The 21,881-nt window shown below is 37.0% G+C and overlaps 2 protein-coding genes across 11 annotated transcripts in view; one reads left to right on the forward strand and one right to left on the reverse strand.

Moving 5' to 3' along the window:
* LOC307186164 (uncharacterized protein) overlaps positions 1-21,881 on the reverse strand; it is a 437,480-nt gene that overhangs the window by 89,388 nt on the left and 326,211 nt on the right. For 8 of the 9 annotated variants that reach the window (XM_079921025.1, XM_079921022.1, XM_079921019.1 and 5 more), the window contains one exon: positions 18,572-19,528. In XM_079921025.1, coding sequence (XP_079777151.1) covers positions 19,253-19,528 — 276 coding nt within the window. In that variant the 3' untranslated portion in view covers positions 18,572-19,252. Of the gene's footprint in view, positions 1-18,571; positions 19,529-21,881 lie in introns of those variants that run through there. The other variant, XM_079921027.1, reaches the window with a different exon arrangement.
* Positions 1-21,881, forward strand: part of EMCN (endomucin) — an 88,309-nt gene that overhangs the window by 32,856 nt on the left and 33,572 nt on the right. For both annotated transcript variants that reach the window (XM_079921016.1, XM_079921017.1), the window contains exon 4: positions 11,275-11,385. In XM_079921016.1, the coding sequence (XP_079777142.1) occupies positions 11,275-11,385 (111 nt within the window). The remainder of the gene's footprint in view (positions 1-11,274; positions 11,386-21,881) is intronic.

Below are 21,881 nucleotides of genomic sequence, written 5' to 3' on the forward strand. Positions count from 1 at the left end.
CCCTTCCTCTAACCCCTGGCAACCACTACTTTCTGTTTCTATAAATTTACCTATTCTAGAAATTTCATATAAATGGAATCATATGATATATGATCTTTTGTGTCTGGCTTCTTTCACTTAGCATAATGTTCTTAGATTCATCCATGCTATAACATGTATCTGTAGTTTATTTTTTTCTATTACTGAATGATATTTCATTGTGTAGACAGACCACATTTTGTTTATCTGTTTATTAGTTGATGGACATTTGGGTTGTTTCTACTTTTTTGCCTATTGTAAATAATGATGCTAAGAACAATTATGTACATGTTTTTGTGTGGCCATGTGTTTTCATTTCTCTTGGGTATTCTCAAAAATTAATGAACAGAAACCTCAGTATTTTAAATAGAGTTGATGGGCCAGAAGAGGGAGCTCTCACACCCTGAGACAACAGCAGAGCCCAACAGGAAGCAGAGACTCTCTTCTTTCCTGGCAAGGACTCAATCAATGAAAAGTCAGGGACTCTTTGTGTACTATCGCCCTCCCCACTTCCTTTTCCCCTCTATAAAAATTTCTTCTTCCCTTGCCATGTGGGAACTTACACATGACTTGCCATGGTTGCAGACCCTGAATTGCAATTCTCTTCTGATCCCAAGTAAGTGCATCTTGGCTGGAGAAATATCTGTCAGTCCGTTGGCTTCAGGTCAACAGTGAATACCTTGAAGTGGAATTGTGGAGTCACATGGTAACTCTATGTTTAACTTTTTGAGGAACTGATTTCCAAAGCAGCTTCACTATATTACATTCCCACCAGAAAGGTATAAGGGTACCTTCTCTGCACTGATGAGTCTGTCTCCGGTAAAAGGAAAATTTATATCCTGCCTTTAGGCAGATAAGGGAGGCATTTTTATGCATTTGCTACTTCTTAATTGCATTCAGTTTAAAATAATTTTATATCAAAGATGCATATTTTGGGGTGACATATTCTGGTTTCCTTTAGTAGTTTATGCTGTGGATCAAATCAGAGAAATACTTGCTCAACTCAAGATCACAAAGATTTAGACCAACGTTTTCTTCTAAGAAGTTGATACTTTCAGCTTTTAAAGTCTTTGATATAGTGTGAGTTAGATGTCCAGCTTCATTCTTTTGCATGTAGTCATCCAGTTGTCCTAACACCATTTGTTGAATAGACTATTCTTTTCCCATTTGAATTATGGTAGAACCCTTGATAAAAGTCAGCTGGCCATAAAGGTATGTTTTTACTCCTGGACTTTCAATTCTAATCCATTTATCTATATATCTATTCTTATGCCAGAATCATACAGTCTTGGTTATCATAGCTTTGCGTTAAGTTTTGAAATTGGGAAATGTGAATCCTCCAACTTTTTCTTCTTTTTCTAGATTGTTTTGACTATTCTGGGTCACTTGAATTTCCATATGAATTTTAGGATAAACTTGTCCTAACTTTCTGCAAAAAGTCAGCTGGGATTGTGATAGGGATTGCATTGAATCTATAGATCAATTTGGGAAGTACGGCCATCTTCACAGCTGTAAGTCTTCCAGATCATGAATACAGGATGCCTTTATTTAGGTCTTCTTTAATATCCTTTGATAATGTTTATAGTTTTCAGTGCAGAAGACATTCACTTCTTTTGTTCAATTTATTCCTAATATTTTATTCATTTTATTGCTACTGTAAATGGAATCATTTTCCTCAATTTTGTTTTTGGATTGTTCATTGCTACTGTATAGAAATACAATTTATTTTCATATACTGGTATTATATCCTTCCACCTTGTTGAACTCATTTATTGGTTCAAGTTGTGTGTGTGTGTGTGGTGTGTGTTTTCCTTAGTATTTTCTATATATAAGATTCATCTGCAAGTGGAGATAGTTTTACTTCCTCCTTTCCAATATGGATGTCTTTTATTTTCTTGCCTATTTGCCCTGACTAGAACTTCCAGTTCAATATTGAATAGAAGTGGTGAGAGAGGGCTCCTTTTCTTGTTCCCAATCTTAGGGGAATGCTTTCAGTATGTCACCATTAAGTATGATATTATTGTAGGTTTTTCAGAGATGCCCTTAATCAGGTTGAGGAAGTCCTCTTATATTACTAGTTTGCTGAGTGTTTTCATCATGCAAAAGTGTTAGATTTTGTTAAATGCCGTTCTTAGTGTATTAAGATTATTCTGTGGTTTTTAATCCCTTATTTTATTAATATGGTATATGACACTGATTTTCACATGTGGGACCAATCTTGCATTCCTGTGGTAAATCCCACCTGGTGATGGTATATCATGCCTTTTATATGTTGCTAGATTTGTTATCAATTATTTTGTTAAGAATTTTCATGTCTGTATTCATAAGAGATATAAGTTTGTAGTTTTCTTCTGTTGTCTTCGTCTGATTTTGGTATCGGGTTAATAATAGCCCCATAGGATGCACTGTGAAGTGTTTTCGTCTCTACTAATTTTTGGAAAAATTTGTAAACAATTGATGGTAAATATTCTTTAAATGTTTGGTAGAAGGTACCAGTGAAAATCTGGGATTTTCTTTGTGGAAAGCTTTTGATTACTAATTCAATCTCTTTACTTGGTATAGGCCTTTTCAGATTTTCTATTTCTTCTTGACTCAGTTTTGGTAGTTGATGCAACTGGGGTGTTAAAGTCTTCTATTATTATTGTGTTATTGTCAATTCTCCCTTTATTTTTGTTAATATTTGCCTTATATATGTAGGTGCTGCTATGTTGGATGCATGTATATTTACAATTATTTGATCTTGTGGGTTGATCCCTTGATCATTAGATAATGTCTTTCTTCATCTCTTGTTGCAGTCTTATTTTAAAGTCTATTTTGAGTAACTCAAAGTGGAGTAAATACTGCCAGAAGTTTACGTTCAAGAGTTCAGAATGCTACTCCCACTGGAAGGGCTGTGTCCTGGCAAGCTGCCCTCTGCCTGACTTCCTAGAATGCTCTGGACCGTGCATTTTTCTGACCAACAGTCAGAATTAATTACTTTTTCAATTGCTAAAATGTGGGGGCCAGAGCTGTGGAGACTTAGATGAAAGGGAGGAAAATATTTCGATTTTGCAACTCCAGCCTGAATGGGCAATATTGCACATTGCTCAGCTTGATTTGTTTGTTAATTCAATTAAACTCAACAGCCCACCTACAGGGGTTTGGTTAAATAAATTATAATACATGGATTTAAAAAGAAGTAAGTAGCTCTAATATATACCATCATAAAAATGTGTCTAAGGTATGAAGTGTTTAATGGACTTTGAGCAATCATACCCCAATAAAGTGGTTTTTTAAAAATAAATTTTAAAAAAAGTCTAAATTGTCTGTTATGAGTACTGCTACCCCAGCTTTCTTTTCATTTTCATTTGCATGGAATACCTTTTTCCATCCTCTCACATTCAGTCTATGTGTGTCTTTAGATCTGAAGTGAGTCTCCTGTAGGCAGTGTATATATGGGTCTTGTTTTTCGTTTTGTTTTGTTTTTTTAATCCGTTCAGCCACTCTATGTCTTTTGACTGGAACAGTTAATTCACTTACATTTAAGGTAATTATTGATAGGTATGTATTTATTTTCATTTTGTTAATTGTTTTCTGGTTGTTTTGTACTTCTTTTCTCTTCCTTTCTTCTTTTGCTCTATTCCCTTATGATTTGATGACAATCTTTAGTGTTATGTTTGGATTTCTTTCTCTTTTTTGTGTCTCTATTATAGATTTTTGGTTTGTGATTATCATGAGATTTATATATAATTCTCTCTCTCTTTCTCTCTCTCTATATATGTTTAATGTTTTTGACATCAACTTCTACATCTTTTTGTTTTAGGTATCCCTTAAATACTTATTGTTGGTCTAGATGATTTTACTGCCTTGTCTTTTAACTTTCCTACTAGCTTTATGAGGTTGATCTACTACATTTACTGTATGTTTGCTTTTACCAATGAGATCTCTACTTTCATAATTTTCATATTTCTAGTTGTGGTCTTTTCTACTTCACTTAGGGAAATCCCTTTAACATTTCTTGTAGAGCTGGTTTAGTGGTGCTGAACTCTTTTAGCCTTTGCTTGCCTGTAAAACTCTTTATCTCTTCTTCAAATCTGAATGATATGTTTTCCAGTTAGATTATTCTTGGTTGTAGGTTTTTTCCTTTCATTACCTTGAATATATCATGCCACTCCCTTCCGGCTTACAAAGATTCTGCTGAAAATTCAGCTCACAGTCTTATGGGAGTTCTCTTGTATGTAACTAGTTGCTTTTCTCTTGGTGCTTTTAAGATTCTCTTCTTATCTTTAATATTTGTCATTTTAATTATGTTTCTTGCTGTAAACCACTTTAGGTTCATCTTGTCTGGAACTCTCTGTACTTTCCAGAAATAGATGCATGTTTCCTTTCCCAGCTTAGGGGAGTTTTCAGCTATTATTTCTTCAAATATGTTCTCTGCTTCTTTCTCTCTTTCTTCTCCTTCTAGGACCCCTTATAATGTGAATGTTAGTATGCTTGATCTTATCCCAGAGGTCTCTTAAACTGTCCCCACCTTTTAAAATTCTTTTTCTCTTTTTTGTTCAGCTTGGGTGATTTTTCACTCCTCAGTCTCCAGTTCACTGATCGTTCCTCTGTATCATCTAATCTCCTGTTGATTCCTTCTACTGTATTTTTTATTTCAGTTATTGTATTCTTCAGCTCCATTTGATTCTTTTTATATTTTCTAACTCTTCATTAACTTCTCAACGTGATCATTCATTCTTCTCCCAAGTTCACTGAGCATTTTCATGATCATTACCTTGACCTCTTCATCATGTAGATTACTTATCTCCACTTCACTTAGTTCTTCTTCTTGGGTTTTGTCTTGTTCCTTCATTTGGAACATATTCTTTTGTCTCTTCATTTTGCCTATCTCTGTACATTTATTTCTATGTCTTAGGTAGGTTGGTTATGTTTTCCAGTCTTTGAGAAGTGGCCTTATGTAGGAGACATCCTATGGGGCTCAGCAGCCCACATCTTTCTGGTCACCAGAGCTGTATGCTCTAGGGGTGCCCCCTGTGGTGACTGTGTGGGCCCTTCTGTTGTGGTGGAACCAACTACTGTGGGCACACTGGTAGGCAGGGCTGGCCCCAGGACAGTTGGCTGCCAAGCTGTGACTCATATGGTGGCTGCCAGCCCACGGGTAGGTAGGGCCAGGATCTGGCATGGCTGGCTGTGTGACCCAGCAGGTCCCGGAGCTGGTGCCTTCCTGCTGGTAGATAGGACCAGGTCCCAGTGTGGCTGCTGTGCAACCTGGGGAGTCCTAGGGCTGGTGACAGCCTGTTGGCAGGTGGGGTTGGGACCCGGAGCAGCTGGTTGCAGAGCCCCAGATCTCTAGGGACTGGTGCCTGCCTGCTGGTGGGTGGGTAAGTCCCTGGCGCTTCAAGGCTGGAGGGAGGTTTCCAAAATTGTGCTTGTCATCGCCAGCATCCTCACGGTAGAACAAGCTCCCCAGAATGTTTGCTGCCAGCATCTATGTTCCCAAGGGGAATCCGCGTGGCTTCCTCTCTCTCTGTGAGGCTCTCCAAGATCAGCAAATGAGTCTGACGCAGGCTCCTTTCAAATTACTGCCTCTGGACTGGAACTCGGAGCATGTGAAACTTTGCGTGAGCCCTTTAAGAGTGGGGTCTCTGTTTCCTATAGCCCTCTGGCTCTCCCATTACACAAGCCCTGCAGGCCTTCAAAGCCAGGTGTTCTGGGCACTCATTTTCCTGGGAGTGTAGGACATGCAGGTAGTGGGTCCCAATGTAGAATTCAGACCCCTCGCTCCTTGGGGAGAGCCTCTGGAATTGTGATAATCCTCCCGTTTGTGTGTCACCTATCTGTGGGTGTGGGTCTTCACTATACTTCATCTCTACCCCCTCCTACCTGTCCTGTTGTGGTTCCTTCTTTGTATCTTTAGTTGTGGAAAATCTTTTCTGCTAGTCTTCAGGTGACTTTCATAGACAGTTTTCCTGTAAATAGTTGTAATTTTGCTGTACCTGTGGGCAGAGTTAGCTCAGCGTCTTCCTACCCCATCCTCTTGCCCACACCTCAGGATATATTATCATTTTTTAAAGATTATTTTAAAATTGTTTAAAAACCGAAAAACTGAGTTTCAGAGAGCTTAGATGACTTAACAAGAAAGCACAAAATTCGTAATAACAATTTGGAATTTGAAAGTTGGCTCTTTAATTTTAAATTTTTCTCTCTATTGAACTAATTCATAATCAACTATTACTTAATGAGTATTACTGTTTTAATCTCAACTATCTAGACTTCACTATTTAATAGTGAGCCCCTCAGGTTTTAACAGTGTTTATATAGCACTTTTCTTTCCTACACAAAATAGTCACAGAATTCTGTAACTTTTTGCCTTTCTTTTCCCTTTTTGGTGCATGTTCTCATTCTTTCCCTGCTTTTAGGCTATATTTTGGGTGAGATTGCCAGCCTTCTATGAATGGTTATTTCTTTTAGGTTGCTCCTTTAAGTGGAAAACACATACACACATACATAAACACACACAACCAACTTGTTAGCATTGTGTTTTAAAAAGAGTAAATAAGTCCAAGTGAAAGGTGATATTCTTGAGCATAGTGTAGAAACGTTATTAGCACATGAATTTCACAATAACACAAGATCTTGTTATTTCTGCCTACTCTGCTGTTCATCTTACTTTCAGTGTGGTCAGACAATGTCTGATTTTAGGACCCTCATAATTAATGCAATTAGTTGTTGTCTAAAATTGTTTGTAATTAGCAGGAACGTTTCTCATAAAATCTTTTGCAAAAGTCCAAAATGTGAATATATCAGACAAATAGAAGTTGAACCGCCCAGTTTGAAGCAGTGTGGTGGTATGTGCAGGGTGGACTGCCAGCCATTTCTCTCTCTTACCGCCAAGCCTGTGAGGCTTCCCTACTGGACCCTTAGGACTTTAATAGTACAGTTAAAATTTACTGAAATAAGTCATTATTCTGTTTAGTTAAATTCTATTCATAGTAAAATAAGTAATGAATGTGTTCTACAACTGGAAAACAAACAAAGCAATTCTTTTGCACCCTCCATCTAAGCTGGGAATAACCTCATCTGTAATGGTTAATTACAGTTTTTCCAAAGGGGCAGCTCAAATGTTTGAGAAGCTTTTAATGTCCCCATAAGCACTGTTGCTGATTTTTCCTATGTAAGAATTTATGGGTAAATAGGATCAATTGATATGAGAAAATAAAGAAGAAGCTCCTACCAATATTTGCTCTGGCTCCAAGAAACACTGTTAAAATAGATCTTAAGGAAATAGAAAGTCAACATCTATTTGTTAGTGAAGTCTCCAAGAAAGAACGAAGGGATTAAAACATTACTACATTGCTCCGAGGGCACCAAATACCTCAACCCACTTGATTTGGGGGATATATAATGCAAAAAGCCACTCTAAGTACAGATGTAAGTTTATTCATGACCTAGGATCAGTCCCAAGTTCCTATATGAGCTTACCTTGGTAAATTGGGTTAGAGAATTGATAAATCTGGAGACACCTAAACACCTTATTAGGCCAGGCCTAAACAGCAGGGAGCTCTCAGCAGTCTGCTGGGGCCTACTTTCCTGGGGTCATACTACACGGTACTTGATGGTTTTGCAAGAGGTAGGATATTGCTAAACACCCAATTCCAAGGGACCCTTAATGCCTACCTTAATCTACCCTCTAAATAATATGGAAAAGAAAAAGGAAATTTAAATCTATATAGAAATAAAACTTTCCCCTCTTCTTGTCTCCCACTGAAAGCTATAGTCCTACTTTACGTACATTCCTCCACCAGCACCATTTTGTGCTTCTCCAGAATCTCTGGGGACACCGGGATAGTCTGGTTGCATGATCTGAGCTCCTCTTCCTCAGGAGTGAGTACTGGAGAGAACGACGTCTTACGTTCTCTTTGAATTGTTCAGGTATTTGGCCGACATTCCTTCACATCTTTTTCCCTTGGGTTTAGCATTTTAACTTATTTACATTCTGAGGTATTGCTTTTCACTCCAATGGAGGCGTTCAGAAGAATCTGAGCAAAACCTCAAGCAGCTTCTTTTCCGTTCTTTGCCACTGCTTTGACACATCTTCCTAGGATCATTGGTATAAACATATAGGCCCTTCACAGTCTTTCTGTGGGCTCTTTAATATTACCTCAGAAGTCACTTAAGTAAATCAGGATATTAAATAATTTTACCCCAGACTACCCTCATTGCTATGGGTACATAATTTCTATGAAGCACTAGCCCATAAAACGATGCCTGAAAATGGAGCTACGTGGGCAATTGTTTTAGAAAATACTACCCTCAGAGGGTTTTACAAGGCACAATAACATCTGTAAAAATTCTCAGTAATCCTAACACAAAGACATTCATTTGATGTTTTTTCAGAAACTATGCAGCTCCAAATAATTTGACTATAAAAGTGTTTTTTAACATAAACAAAGTAACATACCAAAGTACTAGTATTCTATAGCATGTTTTAGTAAATGTTGATTTCGTCAAAAAGTCACTTATCCCATATTCTATTTCTGAAGACAAAGTGACCACACAAGAAGCTTTTGTTACGCATATTGGACAAAACAATACCGTAAGTCAAATTATGTAATTTCAAAGGAATAAAGCTGCTTAATCCCCTTTGCTTCGCAATTGAACTCCATACATCCTCCCTTCCAAGTCAGTCCGTTGTAAACACACCTTAAATTCCTAATATAATTAAAGTTCACATTTGTTGCTTACTCCCCAAAATTTAACCCCCCAAAACATACAACATGAATCTCACATTGATAATACCAAGACAAATTATAAAACAGCCCATATTCCTCATTCTGCTTAGTTCTAGCCAATGGTTCTAACTTAGGGCTCTGGTTGGAGTCAAAGTCTCTTCTCTGCATTTACACTCTGGTATCGATGAGACTTTCTCAAGCATCTCTTGTGTTTGATTCTTTATTTCAAGTTCAATATGGTTTAAAAATTCCTCATATTTTGTCTTTCATACATTCCACCTGTATCAAATTCTAAGACTTAAAAGAACATAAATTTCAAAAACACAAGTCCTAAAGGTAAAGCCACTATTATCTTGATGCTGTGATTTAAATTAGTATTGCTCAAGCAAAATAATGTTTGTCAAATCTAATACATATATTATTACCTAGACTTAACAGTGTGAGTCACACCTGTAGACCACTGCTGATATATAGTGTTTTCTGGGGGAAAATGTCCAGACAGAAAAACTGAAAGAGAGCAAACCGTATAAGTTTAAAGAACAGCTTTGAGATTGGTTTCCTTTTGCTCTGAGGTGTCAATCACTTCTTGGCAGAAGCCCAGAATCTACTACCTGTGAACCTGAAGTGCAATTGGGAACATTTTCCCAAGAAGATGTTAGTATAAGACTATGATTCTCATATTTTAATAAATGTAGGTTACTCATTTTCTTTTCTTCTGAGATTAGGATTTGAAATATTTAGTACACCAGTAAAGTTTGAAAGTTTATGCCTGTGGCAGCATTAGTCTCCACATTTTTCATTCTTTTCACTTTTCATTCAAACATCTTTCATTCTATTCTATATTCATAGTCCACCATGAATATTTCTAAATATTTGGATCACTTTCAAAACATTCCTGTCTCCTTCCATGGCCTAATTGACATGTGTAATTGACAACCTGTCCTGAATTGAGTGTGGGCTCTAATTCTATTCTCATTTGTGAAGTATATTCCACATTAATAATAAGCAATTCTCTAAATAAAATTTTGGGGGTTGTACCCCCAGCTACTCCATTATTCTCCTTTTCTCTTTGTATTTTCGTAAACTGGCAGCTCCTTGCATCTTCCTTAGCTATACATTCTATTTTTTCCCATCACCGAGACTGTTGAGTCTGCTTTATACAAGGGAATTCTTTAGCCCATCAGGATAGCTTTTTCATGGTTTCCAATTTTAGCTCAGAAGAATTCTTCTCTGAAGATTTCTGAAGAAGAACTCCTGTTCTGATGTTTTCAAAGCATATGTTCTTGGAGTTCCAGTGAGAAGCAAGATCTTTATCCCCACGTTCCTTCATCCTCAAGTGTTGAGTTTCTGTAACTTTCCCACTTCCATACTATTACAAAGATCAATTTCTGCTTTCCTTACATAATAAGACATTTCTTTTCTTCCTCAAGTATTTCCCTCTCAATTTAATCAAGATTCCTCTGAAGTTGGTGACCATTTTCACTCATTCTTTCTCATATGCAGTGCTAATCCTATAGCCTCTATTCAAATTTATTCACTTTCTTTAGCATATCAATTTCTAAAGGCTTTTTGCCTGAGGACATATTTACCCACTGTCTATGAGGTCTTCCTGCAAACTATAAACTTCTCCAGCATGAATCTCTCAAGTGCACTAAGAATTTGCATTGCACTATAGATGCTTATTGCCACAGAATGAAAGCTGATTGGCACTTCTGGAAGGCACCAGCAGTTCAGGCTTCCAGACCTCTTTGTGGGAGGAGTCTATCAAACTGTCTTCCCCCCATCTCCAGCCAACATCATATCTAGCTAAGCGTGCACTAACCAGCATGCCTATCTTTTCTTTACTAACTCAATGTTCCCCATGCTAGACTTTGAAAAGACTGAAGGTCATAAATCATTTTGTTTTATAATATTTGTGCAATTATAGACTATTTAAAGTAATCTTATTCCAATGCTATTTTTGAAAACTCAGCTTATTTTTTCTTTGTTGCTGAATTTCCTTTTTGCCCCCCCAAAATGAACTAAATATAATTAAAAGTTTATTCTGTTTACTTCTTGTTATCTCTCTCCTCCCTGCTATTCCACCTACCTGAAAATTCTCTCCTAGACAGCATGGGAATCCTACTACCGCTTTCAACTACTACTGCTGCCTTACCACCCCCTTTCTAGGGTAGCTGAGCAACTAAGTTTTACATCAGAAACGTTTGGCTCTCTGTGACTGGGGGAAAATTATATAACTTTTCAGAATCATATGTAAAATTATGATCATAATTACTACTTAATTCATAGAATTACTGTTATGATCAAGTGAAATAACCTATATCAGACATGTAGGAGAGTCTAATGTCCCTCCACTTTTAAAAATGTAGTTAACTGACTCACCAAAAGACAGACATCAAAACACTGGATTTCTATATCTTGATCAGAGGACTTTAAGTAACTAATCTTCAAGTTGTAACTGGATGTTTATATTAATATTAATGATATGATCTAGTGATTGTTTACACCCCTGATGGCTACTCATTCTTTTTTACATAATTAGGATCTACAGCCAAAGGTGTCACGAAGACTGCGTTCATCACTACAAGAACAACAGTGATAAATCTTCCACTTCCAAATGCTACTTCAACATTACAAAGTCCCCAATCCAAGAGTAAGTACAAGAATTTGTGCTGAAATGTTAAACTAGTATATTGGATAGAACTAAACTCAGAATGTTTTCCAGCCCACAGCTACCAAAGAACAATGCCTTACTTATATTCTCTCCTAGTCTCTACCAAATGGGACAACCATTTAGCGACTTTGCTTTGTACAGTGATACTCTATCCCTCCATAGCCACAAATGAGTGGATGCCAAGGAGGATCAGTCCAAGCCTGAGCAATAATCTATGATATCACCTGGCACAAAAAGGTGAGCTTGGCCAAAAAATGAGACAACTTTGATGAAATGGAAAAATTCTTAGAAACAAATTGCTAAAACTGCCTCAAGAAGATAGGAAGACTGAAAAGACCTAAAGCAATTTAAGATTCTGCATTAGAAAGTTAAAAATGGGCCCATGGAGAAAACTCCAAGCAGGATGGCATCAAGTGTGGATTCTATCAAAATATTCACAAAAGAAGTAATACTAATTCTTCTCAAACTCTTTCATGATGTAGAGGAAACATCGCACAGATAATTATCTGAGACCAGTATTACCCTAACACCAAAGATAGAAAAGAATGAAAAGAAAACACAAATAAAGAAAGCTACAGACCAATATCCATCATGAACACAGATACAAATATCCTTAATAAAATATTACAAAAAAATCTGTAACATATGAAAAGTAATATAAAGAATGAACAAATGGAATTTATCCAGGAATGCAAGGTTGGTTTAACATATGAAAATCAAGTAATGTAATACACCATATTAGTAGACTCAGTAAATGCAGAAAAAGTATTTGACAAAATATAACACCCACTCATAATTAAAACTCAATTAAATATAAATAAAATGGAACTTCCTCAAACTGGTAAAGGATATCTATGAAAAATATACAGCAAACATCATACTTAATAGTGAAAGACTTAATACTTTACTCTTAAGATCTGGAACAAAACAAAGATTCCACTCACCCCAATTCTATTCAAAATTATAACTAGAGGTTCTAGACAGTGCAATAAGCTGATAGATAGGTAGATAGATAGATAGAAAGGGACAGATAGAATGATTCATCCAGATTGGAAAGGAGGAAATAAATGTGTTTCTCTCAGTAGACTGCATCATTATCTATGTAGAAAACCCAAAGATTTCACAGTAAAGCTACTAGAACTAATAAAGAGTATTCTATACCAGAGGATCCAAGATATGCACAAATAAATCATATTTCTTTACGTTAGCAATGGCAATCCAAAAAATAAGGAAACAATTCCATTCATAATAGCATCAGAAAGAATAAAGTATTTAAGAGTAAATTTAACGATAGAAATGCAAGATTTGTACACTGAACTATAAAACACTTCTGTGAGAAATTAAATATATAAATGGAAATTTCTGATTTGGTGAACATGTGAAGATTTGAGGAGAGTGGTGCACTAGGAGAGGACATGGAAGCTCCACATCCTTTCTCCATACCTTGTCCCGTGCATCTCTTCCATCTGGCTGTCCCTGAGTTATATCCTTTTATCATAAGCCAGTGATCTAATGAGGTAATGGAGTGAATTATCAAGAAAGATTTGTCCCCATCAGTAGGGCTAGTGAGTACCAGAATTAACAACTGGGCATATCTGATTCCTTGCCCTGTGTTCTCTTCTTCATTGCACACTGCCACCTCCCTGAGTTTTTTGTCTTAAGGCAGATAGTCATATGAGTATAACTGAACTAAGTAAGACTAGTCAGTGGTACCTGGCACATCAGCTGGAGGGGCTCTAGTGGGTGTCTGGGACCCTAAAAAGGACACATCATGGGGTCAGTTTCCAGGCAAGAGGAGCAAAAGAACTAAGGGGCCCCCAAAGCCAAAGCAGAGCTGAGCCTATTCTGATCACATGCTCTGGACATTCACATTGTGGAGCCTGGTATCAGAGCACATACGGGAGATGTGGCAGGTGTGAGCCAGCAGGCCAGACACAGCAGAGCAGGGAGCGAAAGGCAATATATGCATTTTTAATGTAATGCACACACAATTTAAATAATACATTTATTTTAGTATTATATGAAAAGACCACTTGTTAGTTTTAGTGATTCAGACAAGCCCACTAAGGATCAAAAAAGAAAATTTTTCATTAGTACAATTACATCTGGTACTTGAGCAAAGAAATCAGATTTTAAAACATTACTGCCGGTGGGAAAGTGCTAGTGAGATGCAAAAATGACATCATTTTGATTCTGACTTTAGCCACACAAAGCCATTTCAAGGGTTCACAAGAAAGATGGAATCGCGGGGGAAATAAAAGTAGAATGTGAGTGTGTTGCTTCTGTATGTTTAAAATTTTTTTAAAGCCAATGATGAATGTTTTGAACATTTGCTTCCTTAGGTTTTATACTGTAATAACCTACCATCAATTTTCGTAACAAATATATTTGTTTCTAAGTATATGACCATCAACAAAGACAGAAATAGAAAAAATTAAATGCAAACAGAAATACTTTACCTAACCATATATAAAATTGTTAAAAAAGCACACAAAAAGAATCCAAGTACTTTAAACAACATAGTCTTAGCTGCATACCCTCCTCAGTAGAACAGATAAAGAGGGGGAGAGAAAAGGAAAACACTGCAGAGAAATCCTGAAATTCACTTGAAGAGTTTGTTTTATTGAAATGAATATAGCGAATCTAAATACTTGGTACTACAAGATTGAAAAAACATATAGATGTGTTCTCAATGTGAAAAGGGGAGATACAAATACAGAATGGGGGAAGGAAAAAAACCACTGCATTATCATATTGAAACCAAAGGCATCAGCATAACCTCACGATTAAAATTCAAATACGTATTTAACATTGCAAAGAATAAATAAATAAATAAACAAACAAACATTACATGTTTATGGATTGGAAGACTTGATATTTTAAGACGGCGGTTGCTTCCAAGTTGATCAATAATTGATAAATTAGTCAGTGCAATCCCTATTAGAATACCAGCAGGTTTTTTGCATAGAAATTGATAAATCAATCCTAAAATATATATGGAAATGAAAAGGACCTTGAATAGTCAAAACACTTTTGAAAAAGAACAACAAGATTGGAAGACTCGAACACAGCCAATTTCAAAATTTACTCTAAAGCTATAGTAATCAAAACAGGGTGTGATTAATGTGTTAAGAATAGCATGATTCATAATGGTCAAACACTGAAAATAATCCAAATGTCCATTAAGTGGCGAAATAGAATATCTCATTTGATTTTCCATTTGGAATTCATCTGTAATATTCCAAAACATGGGATATCCATATAATAGAATACTATTCAGCAATTTAAAGGAACAAAATCCTGATACATTCTGTAATAGCATGAATCTGAAAAACATCATACAGTGAAAGAAGTCTTTCTCAAAATACAACGTATATGATTCCGTTTCTGTGAAATATCCAGAAAGGATATTTTTATAGGGACAGAAAGCAGATAAGTGGCTGTCTACACCTGGAGATGGGCCTGGGGATTGACTGCAGAGAGACCCAAGGAAGTTTTTTGTGTTGAAGAAAAGGTTCTAAAACTGTAGTACAGTGATGGTCACACAACCCTATACATTTACTAAATATTATTGGGTTGTGTACTTAAAATGAGTGCATTAAGTGGTGAGTTTCCAAATAAAGATTTGTTTAAAAAGAAAGAGAATGTTGATCTAGGCCAATAAAATTCCCTTCTGGGTAATCTGAACTAGAAAACCCAAAGAAACCAAAAAGTCAGAGGAACTGTAGTAGCAAGGTTTTAGTAGAGTGAGTCTGAGACAGCCACGGTGATTGGTGTGTATGCCTGCGGCATAAGGAAGCAGGTATTATGAGTAAGCAGAGTTGGTAGAAGAAGAATGGAGAGAGACTATGTGCGGAAATAGAGAGACCCCGCGAGCAAGATTAAGTTGTTCAGGCGAGACAGAGAGAGTAGCAGTTCTGAGAGATCCCCTGATTCCTGACAGTTTTCCAGTTCCAGTCCACATGTATCTTCACAACAAGGACTTCCCTTACTCTGGCCTCTGTGACTGGAAGTAATCTGTACTTTTAGTCAAGCTATCCTGAGTACAAAAGCTAGCAATCTTCTGTAAGAGCCTTATCAGATCCCGTTCATTATAAATACAGGATGCACTGTTGGCATACCCATAGTCCTTAAGAAAAAGCAGCTGCAGGTGACTCACAGTCTCCAAGTCTCTTCTTGGGAGACCTCTAGGGTAGAATGACACAGCAAGTGGGGACTGTGGACGCCCAAGGCCCACTGTTGTCTAGAAACACATCGAGAACCTCCCTTTCCCCCCTTTTTTATTGTAATCATCTTAGGCACGACATAAAAAAGGTTATCTAGAAAAAGTTGAATTTCACACCATAATTGTAAACTAATCATTCTATTTAATTAGTCACCACATAAAGGAACTTAAAGAAGAGGGTAATTTTTCCTTCATAAGAAGAACATTGTTTTGTGGTAGTGTTGTGGGCTCTGATGAGTAGAACCTATTTTGTAGGCAATATATGTCTGAAAAGTACCTTTGGCAAAACCAAAACCTCATCCATCTCATAATATGACTGCACCCAAGACAAACAAGAATAAAAGTGAATACACATCTGCAAAATGTGTAGCAGTTGAGGATTAAACTCAAATAATTTGTACTTTGCCCTGACACCCACCCAGGCAGTGCCTGATGTGGAAAATGTCATTCAAGAACCATGGTTTATTAAAATTAGCACTTAGAAGTCTGTGGTCAATCCCATGGGTCACTTGAGGTTCCTAATTCTGCCTTGATTCATGCAATAAAATGCCCTCTGCATCTCAGTTCTGGAGACGCCTGTATTTACTTAGCTTCTAAACACAGTCTGAAGTGGCTTTCTTCCAAGTAGTTTAAAAAATACACCCACAAAATCATTTCTTGAAAAATGAAACACCCTGGAAAGCAAGGTAATGAAAGAAGGGTACTTACTGCTTCCCGTTGCATTTGCCATTTGATTAACCAGTTCTATGCTAAGTCCTTTAGAAATTTTGTTATAAAACTCATTCTTTGGGCAGCCATCCTCCCTAGATCTCTCTCATTCCTTAAGGTGCTCCCTGCTAAGCATGGACTCCACTTGATATAATGAGTTTGCACACATTTCCATCGGCACCTGACGAGACCAGGAGTCTGCCCAGATTCCTGGTTAGCAGGGCAATGCTCCCTTTCCATCTCCACCCCTCACACACACAAGCATTCAAAATTAGTGGAACCAAGACAGAGAAACAGAAGGAGAACAAAACAATCTATAGGCACGGGAAGGTTGAACACCTCTTAAACATATGGGCAATGGGTCCTCGCAGAGTGACTCTCAGATAAAGGCACTGTGGGTACATTATCTCAAATGCAGGCTTGTTTTAGAGTAGAGAAGAGCTATTGAGGTCTGTTGCTTTACCCCCTAGAAAGGTGGAATGTAGATCAAAAAAGCATGTTCTCCAAACATTTCTAATCGTTTCCCATTCTCTTAAAGTTGTGTGTATTTCTCCTGTTTTCTTTTATTCTGCCTGTAGAAGACAAATTTCTAGACTACTAGGATTTTTAAGATAGAAATCCTCATTAATTCAGTGACCTGACTTTATAAAGAAACGCGGGCCCTTTGGATTAATTAGTAAATTAATTTATTCACTAAAAATCTTTTGGAGCGCATCGGTGACCTGACATGCCCCCTAGCTTCTGGAAATTGCCAGTAATTCTCTGCATTCCTTGGCTTAGAGATACATCACTCTAATCTCTGCCTCTGTCTTCACATTGTCTTTTTCCCTGTGTGTCTACATACGGCCTTCCCTTCTGTGTCTCCTCTTCTGTCTGTGTCTTCTTTTTTTATAGAGACAATTTCTTGGGATTTTGGGCCCACCCCAATGATTTCATCTCAAGATCCATAATTACACTGGCAAAGATCCTTTTTCTAATACGGCTGTATTCACCGGTTCTAGGTACACATATCTTTCCAAGGAAGTCAGGGGGAGGGGGATGTCACCATTTAACCTACTCCAGACCATGTCCTGAATTTACCCTTGTTATGCCTAGATTTCAACATCCATGCATTTGTCACTGTCCATTGGTAGGGCTACCTCACTGGGCACTGAGGAGTGATTCAAAGAAATGTCAATCACAGGAGTCCCCATCCTCCAGTATCTAAACTGTGGGAAAACTGGACGTAAAACTCTGTTGTAAAATTACAAATCTTCTCTTCCTGAGTTCCCTGTTTCTGCCAGTGGCTTAAAAATGTGGCATCCTCTCTGACTCTTTTCATTTCCTTTGCATACCTGATGGTTTCTGAAGAGAGAAGAGAAAAGTAGAAGGAGGATGGAGGGGAGAAAGCAAAATAGATGCTTTTCTTGCTGGAAACTTAGTCATTCAGATATCTATAACCAGATTTGAAAGCAGGTACAGTTCACACTGTAAGAGATTGACAGGGAAGGAGAGACCATTGCTCTTTCTCCCTTTGGTGGATTTTATCTTAGCTGAGGAGAGAATGTGGAATAAGGTTATAGGTAGAAGACAAATTGAGATGGGCGAATGTCAGGACATAACTCTACTAAGGCAAGTGCGTGGATAAAAATACTTCTCAGGCTTTTGCCACTTAGAGCTTCTGCTACCACAGCATATACAATATTACAGACTGGAAGTCTGAAGGGAAAAATCTGACTTTTGTTAAGTAAAAACGAGTAACATTTATAAGTAATCAGTAGGTTATTTAGTCAGAGTTAGTAACATTTATATGTAACAAATAGTTTATCGTATATGTTTCCTTTTTGCATAATTTATCCTAGTTTAGTATGGAGTTTGTTTAACACAAAAATCATATATAATCGTAGTAATCAAGTAGCCACTTCACATATACTACTGGTTGAACATGAGGATGGCCTCTGCCCAAGCCTGTGCTTTTCAAGGCACCACAACCTTCTTAAAATAAAAAAAAAAGGGATCTACAATCATGCCAAGAGGAAGTTAGCTTATGGGTTACAAACAATGATTCTGAAATCAGATAGCTTAGGTTCCAATAATAGCACAACCATTTATTTGGACTGTGGCCTTTGGTAAGCTCCTTAACTTCTCAGTTTCCTCATCTGTAAAGTGGTTGTAATAAGACTACACCCTTACAGGATTCATGTGAAGATTAAAAGAGGTAAAATTATATAAAGCTTAAAACAGTGTCTGGAAAGTAAATAATACATTTTAGCTATTCTTTTATTAATGATAATCCTTATAAAAGCCAGGCAAAGTTGGTATTTATGATACCAGTTTCACAAATAAGGAAGCAGGTTCAGAAAGACTAAATGACTTGGCCAAGGTTAAATTAAAAGATGAAATTCAGACCCTGTTTTTCTCGCCTCAAATCCCATAAAAGTCACTATACCACACTTGTTCTCATTACACCTGTTTTACATAAGGTATCTAAAGGAATGAGACAACAACTAGCTTTCAATTGGGTGCATCATATGCTTGACAAGCAGAAGTTCAATCAATATGAGAGACTGACGGACTGATAGGCTGGTTGAATATAAACCTGTGATTCTCACCAGGGTGGTTCTCTTGCTGTTACCAGATTTATTCCTGACTGTGGTATTTGTTCATGCTGCCCTCCTTATCTGTATGGTCCTTCTTTCATCCCCTTGTCCTTCCTCCACTTGCTTATTCAAATTCTACACAACTATCAAGAGCCTCTGCAAGATGCTACCTCAATACTTCCCACAACTTAATGAGTGTTGCCAGATATGCGTACCATCTGCACTATTATTTATTTAGTACTTTCTTTCAATTGATGCACTTTTTATTCTTAAATTTGTTTGAAAAGTAAACCATCATAAATGAAAAACCAGTTTGACTTGGCATAAACAGAAGCTAGAAAGTCACTATGATGTAAGCAAAATAAAACAAAATTCTAGTTAGATTTTGTTGCTTGCCAAAGGCTCTGAGTTTGAGGCTTGCTTGTCCTTGTTTAAGAAAATAAATCAAATCCTTACCTGGAAGGGGAGATACCAGGATCATGAAGGTGGTTTTCCCCCGTCGAGGCTTATCCATAGCACTCTGGATGTGCTGTGCTGACCCCTGTGATTTTTCCAAACGTGGAAAACTCCACTGAATAATTTGTGATTCTTGGGGACTGCATTCTTCCCGCTGTGGGGTGAAAAAAAAATGATATAAGCACATGCTACGTATTAATGACATATTTGCATCAAATTGAAATTTTGAAACTTCGTCATTGAAACAAACAAAAAAGCTGAAAAGAAAATAACTTTCTCATTTAGTGTTTCAATCTTATTTAATGTCACTTTCCAGTACTGCCTCATAGAATCTCTCTTACAATGCTACGCATCTCATGCTTTGGAAAACACTAATTTATCTGATCACCTATCCTCATTAGTTCTCTTGTGAATGTCATCATTTATCTATGACATTTATTTGGGAACTTAATTACAATGTTTCTTACATGATATTTAATAAGTTTGTATCATTTCATGTGGGCTGATAAAGGAGGAATACTCAGGATAACAAGGTCTTAGTCACAAGACACAGATTAGCCAAACCAGAACTCATCCCATGTACAGTGGCTCAGTCAATACTTTGTTTGGAAGGGCGGCGTGGAAATAAGAAGGAAAATCTGAATTGGTCCTAGTAAATTATTTTTAAGCAAATCAGAAAAGAATTATATATGGGAATGGCTGTATATATTTTTTCTCCTGGGCCTGTTAATGATAAATCATGTTCTGTGTGTAATTATATACAGCTATATATAGCTGTAAATATAATGGCCTTCATAAGATAAGAATATTTAGCAAAGCTACTTGTTGTAGTATTGCTTATTATTTCTGTTTTAAAAGCTGATAGTTTAAGCAAAGTTTAGCTTTGGATTAAATTGTGGATTAAAGTTTAGCATTTCAAAGTTCATTTGCATTTCATAAGACTTCAGTTTCATATTAGAGACAAACTCAACCAAGAAATTTTAAGTTGCCAGCCACCCTGATTAAGGATTTGGTTTTTACTAAACATCGAAGTTTGAGACTAGGTTACACACTTATTTGCTATTTGACTTCACCTACTTCCTTTTCTTAAAAACACATTTGCACTATGAAATTTATAAATAAAAAAAAAACAAGAATAATACTTTAGCCATATTCCATAGCATTCCTCTCTATTAAGATTTTATATCCACAGAACTGAATCCAAATTTGAAAATAGTATGCCATATGAAAACACTTTATTATCTTCAGAATAATACATCCTTGATTTTAGGATAAAAAGGTATATATATTCCAGTATTGATTAAATATTTAAGATTTACAGAATTTTGTCCTCCGGATAATAATATATTCATTCATATATAAAAGTCTGGACCTCTTAAGATTCAGTAAAAGGATTTTGAATTTTTTTAAAATAAATTTATTTTCTCTTTGGCCACGTTTGGGTCTTTGTTGCTGCGCGTGGGCTTTTCTCTGTTTGCAGCGAGCAGGGTCTACTCTTCGTTGCTGGGAGTGGGCTTCTCTTGTTGCGGAGCACCGGCTCTAGGTGTGTGGGCTTCAGTAGTTGTGGCACACAGGCTCAGTAGTTGTGGCTCGCAGGCTCTAGAGCGCAGGCTCAGTGGTGCACCGGCTTAGTTACTCTGCAGCATGTGGGATCTTCCTGGACCAGGGTTTGAACCCGTGTCCCCTGCATTGGCAGGCGGATTCTTAACCACTGCACCACCAGGGAAGCCCGGATTTTGAATTGTTATATGTTATTTTTTTAATATTCAGCTACATCTTTAAGGCATAGTTATTTTTCTTTTGTGTAATATGTCCCTCTAAAATCATTATGCATTTTTTAAAACATCTTTATTGGAGTATAATTGCTTTACAATGGTGAGTTAGTTTCTGCTGTATAACAAAGTGAATCAGCTATACGTATACATATATCCCCATATCCCCTCCCTCTTGCGTCTCCCTCCCAGCCTCCCTATCCCACCCCTCTAGGTGGTCACAGAGCACGGAACTGATCTCCCTGTGCTATGCAGCTGCTTCCCATTAGCTATCTATTTTACAACTGGTACTGTATATATGTCCATGCCACTCTCTCACTTGGTCCCAGCTTACCATTCCCCCTCCCTGTGTCCCCAAGTCCATTCTCTCATTATGCATTTTTGAAGGATGAAAAAAATGCAAAAAAGGATAGTCAGAAGGTTTTGTCTGATATGAGTTTAAAAATTTTTCATTCTCTGTAAAGTCTATCAGCATGAAGGTTATGACCTGATATTAAAAGCAGGAGGAACAAAAGGTTTGGATTTCATTTGTATTCTAATCCTCTGGCAGCTGATAAATATTTTAACTGCAACTTTCAAATACAACATTATGCCATGTTCAAAAGTATTTTAACTAGTTATCAAAAGTAGGAATTAATTACATAAGCTTTCCACTCAGAACAGTTTAGTGGAAGGAAAAGCTGTCTCTTTGAGTAAAAGAGAATGGACCTTAGAGCCAACAGACCTGAATTATAA

This window comes from Stenella coeruleoalba, assembly GCF_951394435.1.
Source record: "Stenella coeruleoalba genome assembly, chromosome: 4".
NCBI lineage: Eukaryota > Metazoa > Chordata > Mammalia > Artiodactyla > Delphinidae > Stenella > Stenella coeruleoalba.